Genomic DNA, 16,226 nt, shown 5'->3' with positions numbered 1-16,226 from the left:
GAGGCTATAAGCCATTCAAGAGGGCAACAGCATTCCAGGCAGAGGAACAGCGAGAGCACGTGCTCTGAAACAGGAATGCACTTGCCATGTTGAGAAAACAAGGACCGTGTGCTCGAGTGAAATGACCAACCAAGAGGGTGGTAGGCAATGAAATCGACTTGCAGGTTTATTCTCTGCAGATTAATTGATGGGTGAATAAAAAAAATGACAATGTTGGGGATACTAGTTGAAAAGTTAAAAGACCTAACTGCATGTATCATTGCCTGAAAAGTAAAAAATAGATACTTAGAAGAAACTTTGTCATACACAAAGTCATTGAGGTGTCCCAAACGCTTTGCCATGCCCTTTCATGGATCTCCTGGCAGTTCAAAGGGTTATCACTAGATGGTACTGGAGGCTATATAATCAAGAAGTTCTTTTTTATTTTATTTTTTATTTTTATTTTTTAACATTTATTTATTTTTGAGAGACAGAGAGAGACAGAGCATGAGCAGGGGAGGGGCAGAGAGAGAGAGAGGGAGACACAGAATCCAAAACAGGCTCCAGGCTCTGAGCTGTCAGCACAGAGCCTGACGTGGGGCTGGAACTCACGAACTGCGAGATCATGACCTGAGCCGAAGTCGGACGCTAAACCGACAGAGCCACCCAGGCGCCCCAAGAAGTTCTTTTTTAAAGGTATATGTGGAAGTTCATGAAAAGCAACAATTCTGTGTCTTTCAATGACATGATAAGCTTAATAGTAAACAAATTGTAGAAATATGGTAGAATACAACAGTGAGCAGGATTTTTAAACAAAGAAGATTAACTTCAGAGTGCTTGCCATTTTATTGTATATACTCTAATCACAAATAGTGTGAATCTAACAACTAGTTACACCTTCAAGTTCAAATAGCAACTCCACAGTCATGGGGATATGCACCAGTCTTCCTTGACCAATCACTGCTGTTGTTTTTTGCCTTAGACAAGTATTTGAGGCTTGAAACCACAAGTTAGGTATAAATCTAACCAGTATAGTATAGTATAGTATAGTATAGTATAGTATAGTATAGTATAGTATAGTATAATAATGTGTGATATTGCCTTAGACTTCTTTAGCAAATATTTGTTTTTCATGTAACCTCACTTGAGTGTTTCTCCCTAGATCATCCTTTTTAAACAGAAAAGAAAATAAAAAAACAAAAAAATCTTACTAAATATCCAACTCCTATTAGTTGTTAAGACATTTTTCCGCTTTCCCAAAGGGGACTGAACACAAGATAAAAATGAGACATGTCACATGTTGATGTATTTATTCTAAGCCTTTAGGGACTCCTGATAAATCTTTTCTTTCTTAACTAAGTATTGCTTAAATATTTTTCTATATGTAAAAGGTAAGTGCACATGAAAGCACTCAATTTCCTGGCTTCCTAACTTAAACCACTAGTATATAAATATTTTTAAGATTGTTTGCTGTATACTTGAGTTAATGTCAAAACTTAAAATAGTGATACCATTGTTTCCTGTATTTAGATTAAGTTTTTTTGGAATATTTAAAACTCACGTGTGATGAATGATTTCACTAAATAAGAGATCACCTTATTCAAGTTCCTTTCCTGATAGTCTAAAATCTACATATTAAGTGTTTTTGGTATACCAACTTATTAATATATGAAAAAGTTGTTATAGCTGACATTAAAGAATTAGATGAATGAAATGAAGAAAACAAGAATCTGTAGATTCAGTTAAAGAAGAAGAGGGGCGCCTGGGTGGCGCAGTCGGTTAAGCGTCCGACTTCAGCCAGGTCACGATCTCGCGGTCCGTGAGTTCGAGCCCCGCGTCAGGCTCTGGGTTGATGGCTCAGAGCCTGGAGCCTGTTTCCGATTCTGTGTCTCCCTCTCTCTCTGCCCCTCCCCCGTTCATGCTCTGTCTCTCTCTGTCCCAAAAATAAATAAACGTTAAAAAAAAAAAAAAAAAGAAGAAGAGTAAAAGAATGCTGTTTCACAGAGCTAATTTAAAATACCTGCCCCCCCCCCTTTTTTTTCCAGGGCAATGTTATTGTTACAAAGTGTGGAAGACCAAGATACTTATAATGTTACAGTAAGAAATTATGGCAGATTATTATGGTAAGCATATTTTTTCCCCATTAATTCTGTGAATCTGTTAGACTTTTCTGGTGAAAGCTATGGGACTAGTGAGGTAGTGATGAATCCAGAGTAATGGAACATGTAGAGATGAGTGGGCTGATGATTATGTCCGCTGGATACATAATCTCCTCAATACTGGGCTCTGTTAATACTTTCCTGTTCCTCTAACGGTACCTAATGGCACTGTGCTTTAGTGAGAAGCAGATTTAGAACTGATGGTTGTGGACTATACAAGAGAACATTTCAAAGAGAGGCGTTGCTGTCTGTATAGTAGAACCCTTGTTAATTGGAAGAGAAATTGGACTTATTCTCATTTGCATGCTATATATATTTACACTGGGAATGGACTTTAGAGATCCATTAATATATGTATTAATGTATGTATTACATACCTTAAATAAATTAATATATTTCATTAATTTTTAATATTAAATAAACTAGTATTAAATAATATATGTATGTATCCATAAACAATCTAAGGTAGCCAGCCCTCTTTCCTTCCATCAAAAAAGAAAAAAAAAAAAAAAAAGACCTTTTAAAATTTTACAAAGGGGCGCCTGGGTGGCTCAGTCGGTTGAGCATCCGACTTCCTCAGGTCATGGTCTCGTGGTTCATGGGTTCGAGTCCTGTGTTGGGCTCTGAGCTGACAGATCGGAGCCTGGAGCCTACTTCAGATTCTGTGTCTCCCCCTCTCTCTCTGCCCCTCCTCTGCTCATGCTCTCACTCTTTCTCTCTCAAAAATAAATAAACATTCAAAAAATAAAATTGTGCAAAAAATGTTTTGTGTATGTATATTTTGGGATGGAGAGAGAGCTGTATAGCTTTTTCAGATTCTCAACTTTTATTTATTTTTGGGACAGAGAGAGACAGAGCATGAACGGGGGAGGGGCAGAGAGAGAGGGAGACACAGAATCGGAAACAGGCTCCAGGCTCTGAGCCATCAGCCCAGAGCCCGACGCGGGGCTCGAACTCACGGACCGCGAGATCGTGACCTGGCTGAAGTCGGATCCTTAACTGACTGCGCCACCCAGGCGCCCCTAGCTTTTTCAGATTCTCAAAGACTTTTGACTGAAAAAGAATTAAAAAAAAAAAAAAGATTAAAACCTAGGTATTTTAGAGAATAGAATTAGGTCTGGAGAATAGAAGTGTTACGGGGCAGTGGGGGGAAGGTTTTTGGCTTCAGTTAGAGAGGTGTTCCTCAAGCTGAAAACTACCCCCAAATTGAATGATCAAAACTGTAGTTTGATATTTTGAGATTAGTGCCTACATCTTTTAAAGAGATACATGCTAGAGATCTGAGGTAGCCAGTTATTTTCTTTTATATTTGTGTAACTGAATAATATCCATAGACAGGAAAATACTATTGTTCTGACTGCTCTTCCTTCCATTTCTTTTAAACTGTTTTGTTTAGGAGTTGATAGAGTTTTGTTATTTCTAAGATTTTGTTGTAGCAGAAGATAGGTTATAAGAAATTATATGGAACAAGTATCTGTTCTCTTTAGTTTTGATGTAATGTAAACATTTTAGAAGAAAATCTCTATCTTCTATTGAAAATAGATCATCTTTTTAATTTGTTTTATTATGAAATACATTAAACATTCAAAATGCAGTAAGTAGTATAGAACATAATTTAATGAATAGTCACTGCTCAAATATAACAGATCTTAAAATTGTCCATTGTCTTCAGGGTGTTTTTTTTTTTTTTTTTCTCTTCCCAAAGAAAAATTTACAAGTAAATTTGAAGCCCCTTGTGCCCTTTCTAGTTCTATTCTTTTCTCTACAAAAGTAATCACATGTTTAAAGATAGTGTTTTTTTACAATTAATATATGTATATATCCATGAACAATTTAAGGTAGCCCTCTTTCCTTCATCAAAATATTTACCGGGGCGCCTGGGTGGCGCAGTCGGTTAAGCGTCCGACTTCAGCCAGGTCACGATCTCGCGGTCCGTGAGTTCGAGCCCCGCGTCAGGCTCTGGGCTGATGGCTCAGAGCCTGGAGCCTGTTTCTGATTCTGTGTCTCCCTCTCTCTCTCTCTGCCCCTCCCCTGCTCATGCTCTGTCTCTCTCTGTCCCAAAAATAAATAAAAACATTGAAAAAAAAATATTTACCAAAATTTGAGGTTTTTTTTTTAATTTTAAAAACCTTAATTTTTTTTGCTTTTTAAAATCTTTCACCTTTATGAGAACTAATTTTAGAACCAAAGATTGTATTTTTAGCTCCCACACACACTCCTCAAGATTAAAAGGATTTTCTAAAAAGATTTCCAATAACACATTAAAAATAGAAACAGCTTGTGATTATAGTGATGGATACCAAAAATAAGAATCTCAAAGACACAGTGTATCATTTCCAGGTGATGGCAGCTTCTCTTCATCTTTAAATAAGCAAAACAATTATTTTTTTGTTGTTAAAAAGTATTGTACTTTTATCATATGTAACAAGTTTTACTTTTCTTCCTATTAAATACAGAAAAGGTAATCTATAGTTTTGTCTGTGGAATTTAGTGTATCTTTATATTTCCAAAAAAAAAAAAAAAAAAAAAGGATGTGCAGGTAAACACTTTACACAAAGGCTAGGTTTGATTTTGACTAGGTATTTTATGACTTTAGTTCAGCTTGTCAAGGATGCTCGGACAATACTCATAGGGTAATATTCAACCCACATATGTAGCTTAAAGAGTTCTGTATAGAAGTTAACTTGAAATTATTTTTATAACTTGGGATTTTAGTTCAAGTTCGTTAATAAGAAAGACTCTGTAATTTAGCCAAACTAATCACTTTCACATGTAATTTAAAGGAAGCAAATTTTGAAGTTAAATTACCCCAGTACATCTTATTTGAAATAAACAATACACCTTTTATTTTATCTTTTCTATAGCCTTAACAGTGATAGATGAGGTAGGTGAAGGTATTAAAAAAACCTTAGTATCTCTCTGTATTTTTATGATGTAAACCAAAAAAAATTTTAATATTAAAAGTAAGGTATGTTTTGCTTCTTAGTTCCATTGGTGAATATGATAAAGCTATCCAGGCTTTTAAGTCAACACCTCTTGAAGAGTTAGAAGACATCATAGGTTTCGCATTGGCTTTATTTATGAAAGGTCTATATAAGGAAAGCAGCAAAGGTGAGTATGTTGCTTGATGCTAAAGGACACATCTTACTTTTCTAGGGCTGAGTGGAATTTAATTACAGCAAACTTACATATAGAAAGATGGAACATTGAAATTGGAACAGGACTTGCAATGTTTATTTAAATCTGACTAGTAACCAGGAATGACACTGGGTACTTTTTATCTGTTTCCTTATTTAATACATTATTTTGATGAATAGGCCTTATAGCAGTGTTATGAGCTGAGTATTTATCTTTATTATTTACATGAGGAAACTGAGGCCAAAGATCACTTAAGGTAGAAATACGCGTTACCACCTGAAAGCAGGTCTTTGCTTAAGTGTAAATTTCTGATAAATGAAGACCTTAACCGTTGTTAGTAATAGTGTGTTTTATTTTCTCCAGAAATGCTCATTGAGTACATTCTCATGTATATATAAAGACCCAGTCTATGTGTGTGCAGCTCATTTTAAGTATCTACAGCTTGATGGAGTTACTGGTATGCATGTGAGAATTTTCATGATATCTCAATGGCTACAAGTCTTCACATCTCTTAAAGACTTCCCTGTAAAGATAGAAGTTGGGGAATGTCCCACAATAATCCTAACAATATGCCCAGTATCACCTTGGGCCAGCTAAACCAAGTTAGATTATTATAAATGTTTGTTCTGTCCACTTGAAAATAAGGGAACAATAACATGTAATTATAGTTAGACCTTTAAAAAGTAAGATTAGAAAGGGAGAAATTTCACTATTTGTCAATCAAAATTGTGTTTATATTGTTTTGTCTCTGTTTCCAACTCTGTGTAATAGCCTATGAGAGAGCCTTGTCTGTTGTTGAATCAGAGCAGGACAAAGCGCATATCTTGACAGCTCTAGCAATAACAGAGTATAAACAAGGAAAAATGGATGTAGCCAAGACATTGCTATTTAAATGGTATGTATGGTTGACATCAACACTTAACGAGACCAGATACTTAAACATTGGATTAAAAATTGGAACAATGTAAAATGAGGCTTTTAATGTTGGATCTTTTTGGTGAACAAAAAAGATGGGACTGAACCAGTTGTGAACTGAAAATCATAGGTGGAGCTAGAGATCATGGCTTAATTCTTAGCTCTGGATCCATCCAGTCCTTCAAAAGCATCCTGTACTCTCTGTGTATTATTTTTTTGTTTAAAGAATAATCGAGGGGCTCCTGGGCCTTGGTTAAACTTCCACTTCAACTCAGGCCGTGATCTCACCCTTCGGGAGTTCGAGCCCCACCCACATCGGCCTCTCTGCTGACAGCTCAGAGCCTGGAGCCTGCTTCAGATTCTGTGTCTCCCTCTCTCTTGCCCCTCCCCCGCTCACACTCTTTCTTTCTCTCAAAAATAAACATAAAAAAAAAAAAAAAGTAATTGATCACTTGATCTAATAAGATGTTAAATCTTTAATGAAGGCATTTCTAACTGGCTTTTTTTTGTTGGCCTCTTTGGTCCCCGAAGAGATTTCTTTCTCTTTCTTTTTCAAGTTAACCTGATAAAATAAAATTCATTTAAAATTAAAACTTAAAAAAAAAATCATAGCAGGGGCGCCTGAGTGGCTCAGTTGGTTAAGTGTCTAGCTCTTGATTTTAGCTCAGATTGTGATCTCATGATCATGAGTTCGAGCCCTGCATCAGGCTTCTGCTGAGTATGGAGCCTGCTTGGTATTCTCTCTCTCCCTCTGTCTTATCTCGTCCGTACTCAAACTCTCTCTCCCTCTTTGTCTCAAAATAAATAAATATTTAAAAAATAAATAATAAAAATAGAAAAATTATACCAATATAACTTGTACCTATTTCTGTATTTTTGGAATAAATTAATAAAATAACAGCCTATGGTATCTATGGTTATTTACATGGTTATATGGTTAATTATCTAAAATTCAAACCACAAAACGCTATTTGTACTTGTTTCTAAAACTTAAGTATAATGAACAGAAAAGAAATTTGGCTGTTGCACTGTGGAAAGCTCTTGGTATTTTTAATGCTTTAGACATTCAGGGAAATTGCTGTCCCTAGAAGCCAAGGAATCTGTTTTATGTTTATCTTAAATTTGAACTTAGTTTGGTGAATCTTTAAGTAAATTGCTTTTTTACTAAATGTTAAATATGTTTTAATACTTACAGACTAGTGTACTTTGGCTAATAGACAGTTAAAAATGTTTACAGCTCTATCTTAAAGGAACCAACCACAGAAAGCCTTCAAGCCTTGTGTGCTCTAGGATTGACAATGCAGGATCCTACACTGTCAAAAGCGGCACTTAATGAATTACTGAAGCACATCAAGCAGAAAGACAGTAATTATCACAAGTGCCTTCTTTCTTCAGCAATTTATGCACTGCAAGGCCGCAGTGTGGCAGTGCAGAGACAAGCATCTAAAGCTGTTCACAGGTAAGTTCTGTGCTTGTGAACTTGGAATAACTATACTTGATGAGCTGATCTTTGACATTGGGAATATAAATATAAATATAAAATCAGGTAAACATATGTATTTGGAAACCAGAATGTGGTTTTATGAAACTGCACTTAGGACCAGGTAACTAGCTATACACATTATTTCATCTATAAATATATTTTTTTTAATTCAGTTGATAAGGAGATAAGAGAACAGAAATTTTGCACTTAGGTTAAGGCCTGAACCTCATTTTAATACAGAATCCCTTGTTTATTCTTTCATTTATTTATTTTTGCCCTTATTTATGCTTAAGCTTGTGGTATTGCCCATTTGTTATCTGATACTGTCCACTTGAATGGTCTTAGGAATTTTTTGGCCACTCAAACATTCATTAATGTCTTCAAAATTTAGAAAATAGAAAGCTGTTATTACTAGTAACAGTAGTTATTTGTTTTATTTTCGGTAGTAAAGTGTTGTAAATGTAGTTTGTTTTCCTTCCACAATTTTCATCTTGTGTTTTCCTTGAACACAACATATTAAATTTCCTTAGCTTTTCTTAATCTCATGGCTTTGTAATCATCATATTACTGATTTTTCCCTCTTATTTTCATAAGGACTCTTGATGTATATAGGAGATATGTTTTCTAAAAATCAAGGCACTTTCTTTCATTCACACATAGACAATTAATATGAACTTGTTTTAGATGTCGACAAGATTTTGAACTTAGGTACTAAATAAAATGTTGGTTACTTTTACTTTTTGTGGCTGAAGTGTCTCCCATCTCTAAGCCTTCTGCTTTTGATTATCTCCGTAGTAACCCAGCTGATCCTGCTCTTTGGTCTCTGTTGTCCCGAGTAGTTGCTCAGTATACTCACCGAAGTGCAAAGGTGAGTAATGTTCTAAATTCTGGCAAAAAGATAAAAAAATTTGTGATGTAGTGAATAATATAATTTTTTAAAGTATTAGCATTATCATTCTGGGAAACAACGAATACAGCCAGATTTTCCATTAGTCATTCAACAAGCAGTACACTGAGTTTTTTTCATGTACTATTGTACTAGTTCTGGGCAGGCATTATGAAAGATACAAAGAAGTAGGTGGACTTTTTAATACCTACAAACTATGTTAATGGCTATGTAGTTAGGTTATGTTTATAATGTTGCTATTTAGGGAGAATTAACTATTGTGTTTCTGAATCCCAAAAGATGGTTTTATCTAAAAGTTCCTTAAAGATAAGAAATTAAGAATGAGAGGGGCGACTGGGTGACTCAGTTGGTTAAGCGTCTGACTTTGGCTTGGGTCATGGCCTCCCGGTTCATGGGTTCATGCCCTGCGTTGGGGTCTGCGCTGACAGCGTGGAGCCTGCTTCGAATCCTCTGTATCTCTCTCTTTCTGCCCCTCCCCTGCTCACACTTGCTCTCTCTCTCTCAAAAATAAATAAACATTAAAAAAAGACCTAAAAAAAAGAAATTAAGAGCTGGAACATTGGTAATGTCTAAAATCTAAAAATGTGAATCACATGAAGTCATTCTTTTTTTTTTTTTTAATTTAAGTGTATTTATTTTGAGAGAGAGAGAGAACATGTGAGTCAGGGAGGGACAGAGAGAGGGGGAGAGAGAATCCCATGCAGGCCCTATGCTGTCAGTGCAGAACCTATCACAGGGCTCAAACTCATGAACTGTGAGATCATGACCTGAGCTGAAACAAAGAGTTGAATGTTTAACCAACTGAACTACCCAGACACCCCAAAGTCATTGATGTTCTATGAAAGGAATTATATATTATATTTCAGTTCATAATAACCAGATATTTTTAGGAGTCTATAAACTATTTTGTTAACTTGTGTGGTTACTAAGCCCTTTCAGAGTTACTTAACTGGTTGGTAAACATAATGGTAGTAGCTAATATATTTTGAACCTTATTACATCTAATAATTCCACTGTCTGGAGTGTGTGGGGGTCTGTTTTTATTTTTTATTCCTACTGGTTTTCACACATGGTAGTACAAAGAACCTAGAACATCATCATTATTACTAGAATAAAGTACTTATTATGCACCAACTACTGTATATATTTTGTCATTTAATCCCAACAACCATATGAAGTAGCTCCAAGTAATGTCCATTTTATAGAGGACACATGAGATGTAGATATTAAATAACTTGTGCAAAATGACAGTGTTTGTGGTGATGGATCATCCCAGATCTAACTCCTGAATCCTCCTTCTACTTTCTGTGTTTCTTTTTTTCTTTTTAACTTCCTTTTTTAAATTTTTATTTATTTTGAGAGAGATAAAGAGAGCAAATGGAGGAAAGGCACAGAGAGAGGGAGACAGAATACCAAGCAGGCTTCATGCTGTTAGCACAGACACCAGCGTGGGACTCAAACTGACAAACTGTGAGATTATGACCTGAGAGCCAAAATCAAGAGTTGGATGCCCAACTGACTGAGCCACCCGGGCACCCCTGTGTTGTTTTCTTTTTTTTTTCCTCTTTTATTTTTTTCACATTTATTCATTTTTGAGAGAGAGAGCAGAAGCAGGGGAGGGGCAGAGAGAGAGGAAGACAGAGAATCTGAAGCAGTTCCAGGCTCCGGGCTGTCAGCACAGAAGCCGACGCAGGGCTCAAACTCAGAAACTGTGAGATCATGACCTAAGCTGAAGTAGGATGCACAACCGACTGAACCACCCAGGCACCCCTGTTTTCTTTTTAATCCATCTTCTATTTGTTCTATGTTGACATATTTTTTAAAGTTTGTTTTTAGCGTTCTTTATGTGGTAAATATGATGTGCAAAACATTTCTGATACTCCAATTCCAATATAAAATGAAGAGAACAGTATACTTCTGAAATAAAATGAAATCATTCTTATAATTCACTTTTTTTTTTTTCAGGTAAAATGTCTGGTTGAATTTTTAAAAATTAAGGATTTCAAATTGACTTTACAAAAACTATGATATATATTTTTTTCTCATTTTTAGTATTGAGTTGATTATTGAATCAGTGATTAGTTTCAGGCTCTCTGAACTTTGGCTATTCATTTTACTAGGGACTACAGAAATTTTTAAAATACTAATATTTCCGTGGAGTAAAACCATGTTAATCTTAAGATCACTTTTGAGATTCTATGTCTCTTTCAATCTAATCACAATTGTTAGAAAACACGTACTTGTGGTTAGTATAAAATTATGTAACTTTTAGTATTTTAAAAGAGCAGAGTTGAGATGATCCTAGTAGAAAAGATTTTGTTTCATAAAAATACTTAACTTGTCTCTTAAAGCAGTAATAAATTGATACTTCTGGAGTTTGGAAGTTGTAAATATGATAAAACTGAACTTTTCAAATGATTTAATGAATTTATCAGCCTTAATTTTTACTACTTGTGAAAGTTTATCTAAATAATTATTTTCTATTATAGGGAGGTGCTGTTGCAGGAAATGTGGCTCATATTTTGGACTCAAATCATGGAAAGGTTAGTTTTCCCCAGTACAAAGGAAATGTCCTGCTTATTAAATAATATTATTGATAAACAATAACAATTTTTTCTCCGTAAGTTTAAGAGGTTACATTGTACCCAATAGAGGCCCGCTTTTAGCCAGTTTGAAAGTCACTGAGCTATAAAGATAATTTGTTAACCCTCTTCTTTTCTGTTATGCAGAAGGCGTTACTGTATACTGCGGTAAATCAGTTAGCTATGGGAAGCAGTTCAGCAGAAGCTGAAAAAAATATTGCACTAAAGACCATTCAGAAAGCAGCTCTTCTTTCTCCAGGTGAGTATAATATAATCTATTTCATTAATTCAAATTTTGTTGGTCTTGCATTTGCCACTTATGGGTACAAAGTTTGTATTTTCATGAAATAAAAGGGAATTTTAAGAAAATAAGGTTTTGCATATTATTTGATTATCTACATTTGGCTGTTGATAATTAAGAGGTAATCAATTCTTGGAACAGGCTGAATGGAATATCTGCATAAGGATACTTCATTATCCTTGATGGAAAATCTGAATTCTGTATTTTCATGGAATAGTTTTATTTCTGTTTTGTTTTGCATCTGTCTGGTTTAATGAGGTTTACCTATAGCTGCTAAATTATTTAATGAACACGTTTAGTCATTTTAATTATCTTTATGGGTAGTTAGCTCCTTGAGGAGTGGAGGTGTGTTCTGTGGTAATGTTGGAATGCCAAGGTGATGGCCTCACCTGAGCAGCTCTTTTTGTGTCATGTGTATACCGTTGAGCACACTGAGGGAGTATATACGACTGCATCAGCATACTTCCATTATCACTGCTGGAGAAATGCCCCAGAGCACTGGAATACCTGTGGGCTTATGAGGCGTATTTTTACTAATATTATTTTTAATATGACATGTAGCATTAAATAATTTATTCCCGCAGAGCACTTCAAACATTTGTTAGATCGGAATAGTTTTGCTTTTGGCTGGGGACTGTTAGGAAATAAATTGTACAAAATAAGTCCAATGTTGTCTTCACTATAAATTATAAAGATCCTAACTAAATGGCTAAATATCTAGTAATTCAGAGATTATTTTATAAAACAAGTAAACAGACCAATATCTTATTGCTTATTCTTTGTTTCATTTATGTAGTAGAACAAAAAGAGACCCTAAACATTTCGATTTGTTTTTGTTATACATTGGATAAGTTTTTGATTTTTAGAGGTGTTTTCATGGAAGTATTGGATTAAAAAAAAAAAAAAAAAGGCAGGGGGTGCCTGGTGGCTCAGTTAGTTAAGCATCTAACTCTGGATTTTGACTCAGGTCATGATCTCAGGATTCATGAGTTTGAGCCCTGTGTGAGGCTCTATGCTAACAGTGTGGAGCCTCGTTGGGATTCTCTCTCTCCTCTTGTCTTTCTGCCCCTCTCCTGCTTGCGTTTTCTTTTTCTCTCTCTTTCAAAGTCAATAAATTAAAAAAAAAAAAATGGATATAATTACTCTCAAGGATTTTTACTGTGAATCTAGTATGATAAAAGATCTGTTAGGTTTTGATTGTATGAGGGGCATTAAACGTTAAAAAGGTGACATTGCCCATATAAGGTCTTCTGTAATGATCTTACTTTCCCATATTATCTGGAGAAATATATACTCAAAGATGCTTAAAACAGAGCCTGAGTGATGAAGATGAATGCCTGTCTGAGACTTGGTTTTGGAGTCCAATAAAAGTAAATGTAATTGTAGTTATGGGTAGTAGCATATACCTAGTCCTTGTAGCTGAACAAAGTATAGTTTTGACAGATGGTATTCAAAGGAATCTTTTTAGAAATTTAAAAATAATCCCAAGAATTTAGAATCAAATTTTTAAAAATCCAATTTCTGCTAGATTAGTGCTTCTGTGATATTAAAAGATATTTTTAGCAAACTATATTTAAAAAATTTGAGGGGCACCTAGGAGGCTCAGTTGGTTAAGTGCCAACTTTGTCTCAGGTCATGATCTCACAGTTCATGGGTTCAAACCCTGCATTGGGCTCTCTGTTGACAGCTCAGAGCCTGGAGACTGCTTCAGATTCTGTGTCTCCCTATCTCTCTGCCCCTCCCCCTTCTCATGCTCTGTCGTCTCTCTCGAAAATAAATAAACATTAAAAAAATTTAAAAATTGAGGTTTGTAATAAATATATTTTTATACTATCACTTTATTTCATAGGGAATTTGAAGTTGCTGAATAGTCTGGAAGACTAAATGAAAACAGCAGTTCTTTTGAAATGTGACAGAAGAAATTGCTGCCAACCAATGTCCATCTCCTCCCTCCTGTAATCTAAACTATAGAATACCCTAAGATCTCTAAGGGATTTCTTCACTTAATCTTAGAAATAAGTTAATGTTCAGAAATTATTAACTAACTGGAATTTAAATAAAAACTTGAAACTACAAAAAAAAATTCAGAAATTGATTCTACCTCAGTTGGAACTTTGGATTTTAGACCTGATGATACCCGAGCCATCATCCAGTTCATTTGTTTTATAGAAAAATGAGTCCTGAAGGGAAAGCTGGCAGAGTTAATTAGTGCCATTGTTAGACCTAAAACCCAGATCTAAGAGTCATGTGCCTTTCATTATACATTAATCAGATCTCATAAGTTCTGAGGGATGGTTCCCATTTCCTTATTCTAGAATTTGATTATATCTTTTGTTATTTAAATAAAGTAGTCATTATTTCAGGCAGGAATTATTTTATAATATGGTTGTATGCATTTAATTTTTTTGTAAAAATTTTTTATGTGCCTAAGATTTCTAATGATTCTTATACTATTATATCAGTAATACTGATCCTCTATAAATGAAGTAGAGAAACATTTCAGACATTTGATAGGGGATATATATTAGATGGAGCAGTTAGATAAAAAATATAAAATTGAAGCTAAAATTTTTGTTTAAATGACACTCTTTTTAGCTAGCACCCCTTGTGGGATTAAAAAAAAAAAATTTTTTTAAGTGTAGCAGGACTAACATACAGGCCATGCAAATATTAACCTGCAAAATTTGACTTATAAAAAGCAAAAAATAAAAACTCTTCTAAAGTTCCAAGTTCTTTTTCACCTTGTCTTCACAACTGTCTTTCTTAAAAAGAGGCATCTGTCTGCATAATCTCTATTATTACCACCTCAGTCTCAGTCCACTGCTTCCCCCTCTCCCCAGAAGAAGCTATCATGGTGTGAAGGAAGGAAGGAAAGATCAAATCGATGAAGAGATATATAATCATAGAATTCCTTCATTTGGAATGATAAAATGGCTTTCACGATTGGCTGTTAGAACATATGTAAATGGAGTTATCTTGAACTTTTCCTTTGACTCAGACTTTTCTTAAAAACTGAGAAAGAGTTGGGCCGCCTGGGTGGCGCAGTCGGTTAAGCGTCCGACTTCAGTCAGGTCACCATCTCGCGGTCCGTGAGTTCGAGCCCCGCGTCGGGCTCTGGGCTGATGGCTCAGAGCCTGGAGCCTGTTTCCGATTCTGTGTCTCCCTCTCTCTGCCCCTCCCCCGTTCATGCTCTGTCTCTCTCTGTCCCAAAAATAAATAAACGTTGAAAAAAAAAATTAAAAAAAAAAAAAACTGAGAAAGAGTGTTATCTTGCTTTTCCTATGATTGAACCTTTAATACAGAGATTGAATGATAAACATAAATGTCTCTTTGAGACTTGTCCTTGGTGTCCAATGAAAGTGAATATAATTGGCTTTTCCTTTTTTTTGTTGGTTTCAGTAGTAGAATTTAGTGAATCATCACTTACATGTAACCCAATAGTGCTCATCACAAGTGCCCTCCTTAATGCCCATCACCCGTTTAGCCCATTCCCCCACCCACCTCCCCTCCAATAACCCTTTTATTTTCTCTGTACTTGAGTCTCTTATGGTTTACCTCCCTCTCTGTTTTTATCTTATTCTTCTTTTCCACAATAGAACAGTACTCTAGGCAGCTGAGCTAATCAGCCATGGAAGAGCTTAATAGGATATTTCTCATCCTTTGCTGTATTTTGAAAAAAAGCAAATCTTGAAGAATGAATATAGTAATATGCCTTCTGAAAAGAAGTATAGTTTTCCTTTAAGAAAATGATTTTTTTTTCTAGAGATATAATTTATTTTATTTTCAGTTTAATTTTTTGGTATTTATAAACTCTTACTCTCATTTTTGGTAGCTTTTCAGCAATATGTTGATATTAACAAGCCTTCTAACATATTTCCTGTGTTTAGGTGACCCTGCCGTCTGGGCTGGGCTAATGGCAGCCTGTCATGCTGAAGATAAACTGGCTCTAGTGGACAACACTGAGCCGAAGAGAATGGATTTGTACTTGGCCCTGTTATCTGCTGTTTCTGCTTCAAGTAAGCTTAAACAACCATTTCATACATGATGAATTCAGGGCAAAGTACTCAGAAGGATATTGCCAAAAGGTAGTGGGCACACTTAGCCCTACACTAAAGGCTATTATGTTCTCATCAGACAAAGCTTAAAAACAAGCCTTGAAAAGATGAAATCATTCTCAAGGGGATTAACTTCCTACAGAACAAAGCCCAAGAACATTACAGAAATACAAAAATGTTCAGCCTTCAACAAGGTAAAATTAACAATGTCTGGTGTCCAGTTAAAAACAGAATAGGCATGCAAAGAGGTAGAAAAATACCACCCATAGTGAGATAAATCACTCAATAGAAACAGATCCACAGGTGACATGATAGAAGTCTCTTTAAAACGTAATTGTTCAAAGCACACATTACAATAGCACAAAGAATAAAAGGGGAAAATGGAAGTATTCTGTTATAAAATTACACTGTAAGTGAAGTGGTATAATATTACTTAAAGGTGGACTGTGACAGGTTAAAGATGAATACTTTAAAATTTAAAGTAGACACTAAATAGAGTTATAGTTAATAAGCCACCAAAGTAGATAAAATGAAATCATAAAAAAATAATCCAAAGAAGAGGAAAAGAGAACAAAGACCAGATAAGACAAATAGAAAACAACACATTAGTTAAACCCAACCATATTGGTAGTCAAGTTAAATGGTCTAAATACCCTAATTAAAAGGCAGAGATTGTCAGATTGATAAAAAAGCAAGAGCCAACTATA

General features: G+C 35.1%; 1 protein-coding gene across 6 annotated transcripts in view; it reads left to right on the top strand.

Moving 5' to 3' along the window:
- The window catches only part of TTC37 (tetratricopeptide repeat domain 37), a 167,569-nt gene that overhangs the window by 126,295 nt on the left and 25,048 nt on the right, over window positions 1-16,226 (top strand). For all 6 annotated transcript variants that reach the window (XM_045498545.1, XM_045498529.1, XM_045498525.1 and 3 more), the window contains 8 exons: window positions 2,025-2,102; window positions 5,125-5,249; window positions 6,048-6,171; window positions 7,429-7,650; window positions 8,470-8,542; window positions 11,071-11,124; window positions 11,311-11,422; window positions 15,352-15,480. In XM_045498545.1, the coding sequence (XP_045354501.1) occupies window positions 2,025-2,102; window positions 5,125-5,249; window positions 6,048-6,171; window positions 7,429-7,650; window positions 8,470-8,542; window positions 11,071-11,124; window positions 11,311-11,422; window positions 15,352-15,480 (917 nt within the window). The remainder of the gene's footprint in view (window positions 1-2,024; window positions 2,103-5,124; window positions 5,250-6,047; window positions 6,172-7,428; window positions 7,651-8,469; window positions 8,543-11,070; window positions 11,125-11,310; window positions 11,423-15,351; window positions 15,481-16,226) is intronic.

The sequence above is a fragment of the Leopardus geoffroyi genome, chromosome A1 (genome assembly GCF_018350155.1).
Source record: "Leopardus geoffroyi isolate Oge1 chromosome A1, O.geoffroyi_Oge1_pat1.0, whole genome shotgun sequence".
NCBI lineage: Eukaryota > Metazoa > Chordata > Mammalia > Carnivora > Felidae > Leopardus > Leopardus geoffroyi.
The sequence above is the reverse complement of the archived record's forward strand: the minus strand, read 5'-3'. Positions and strand labels throughout refer to the sequence as shown.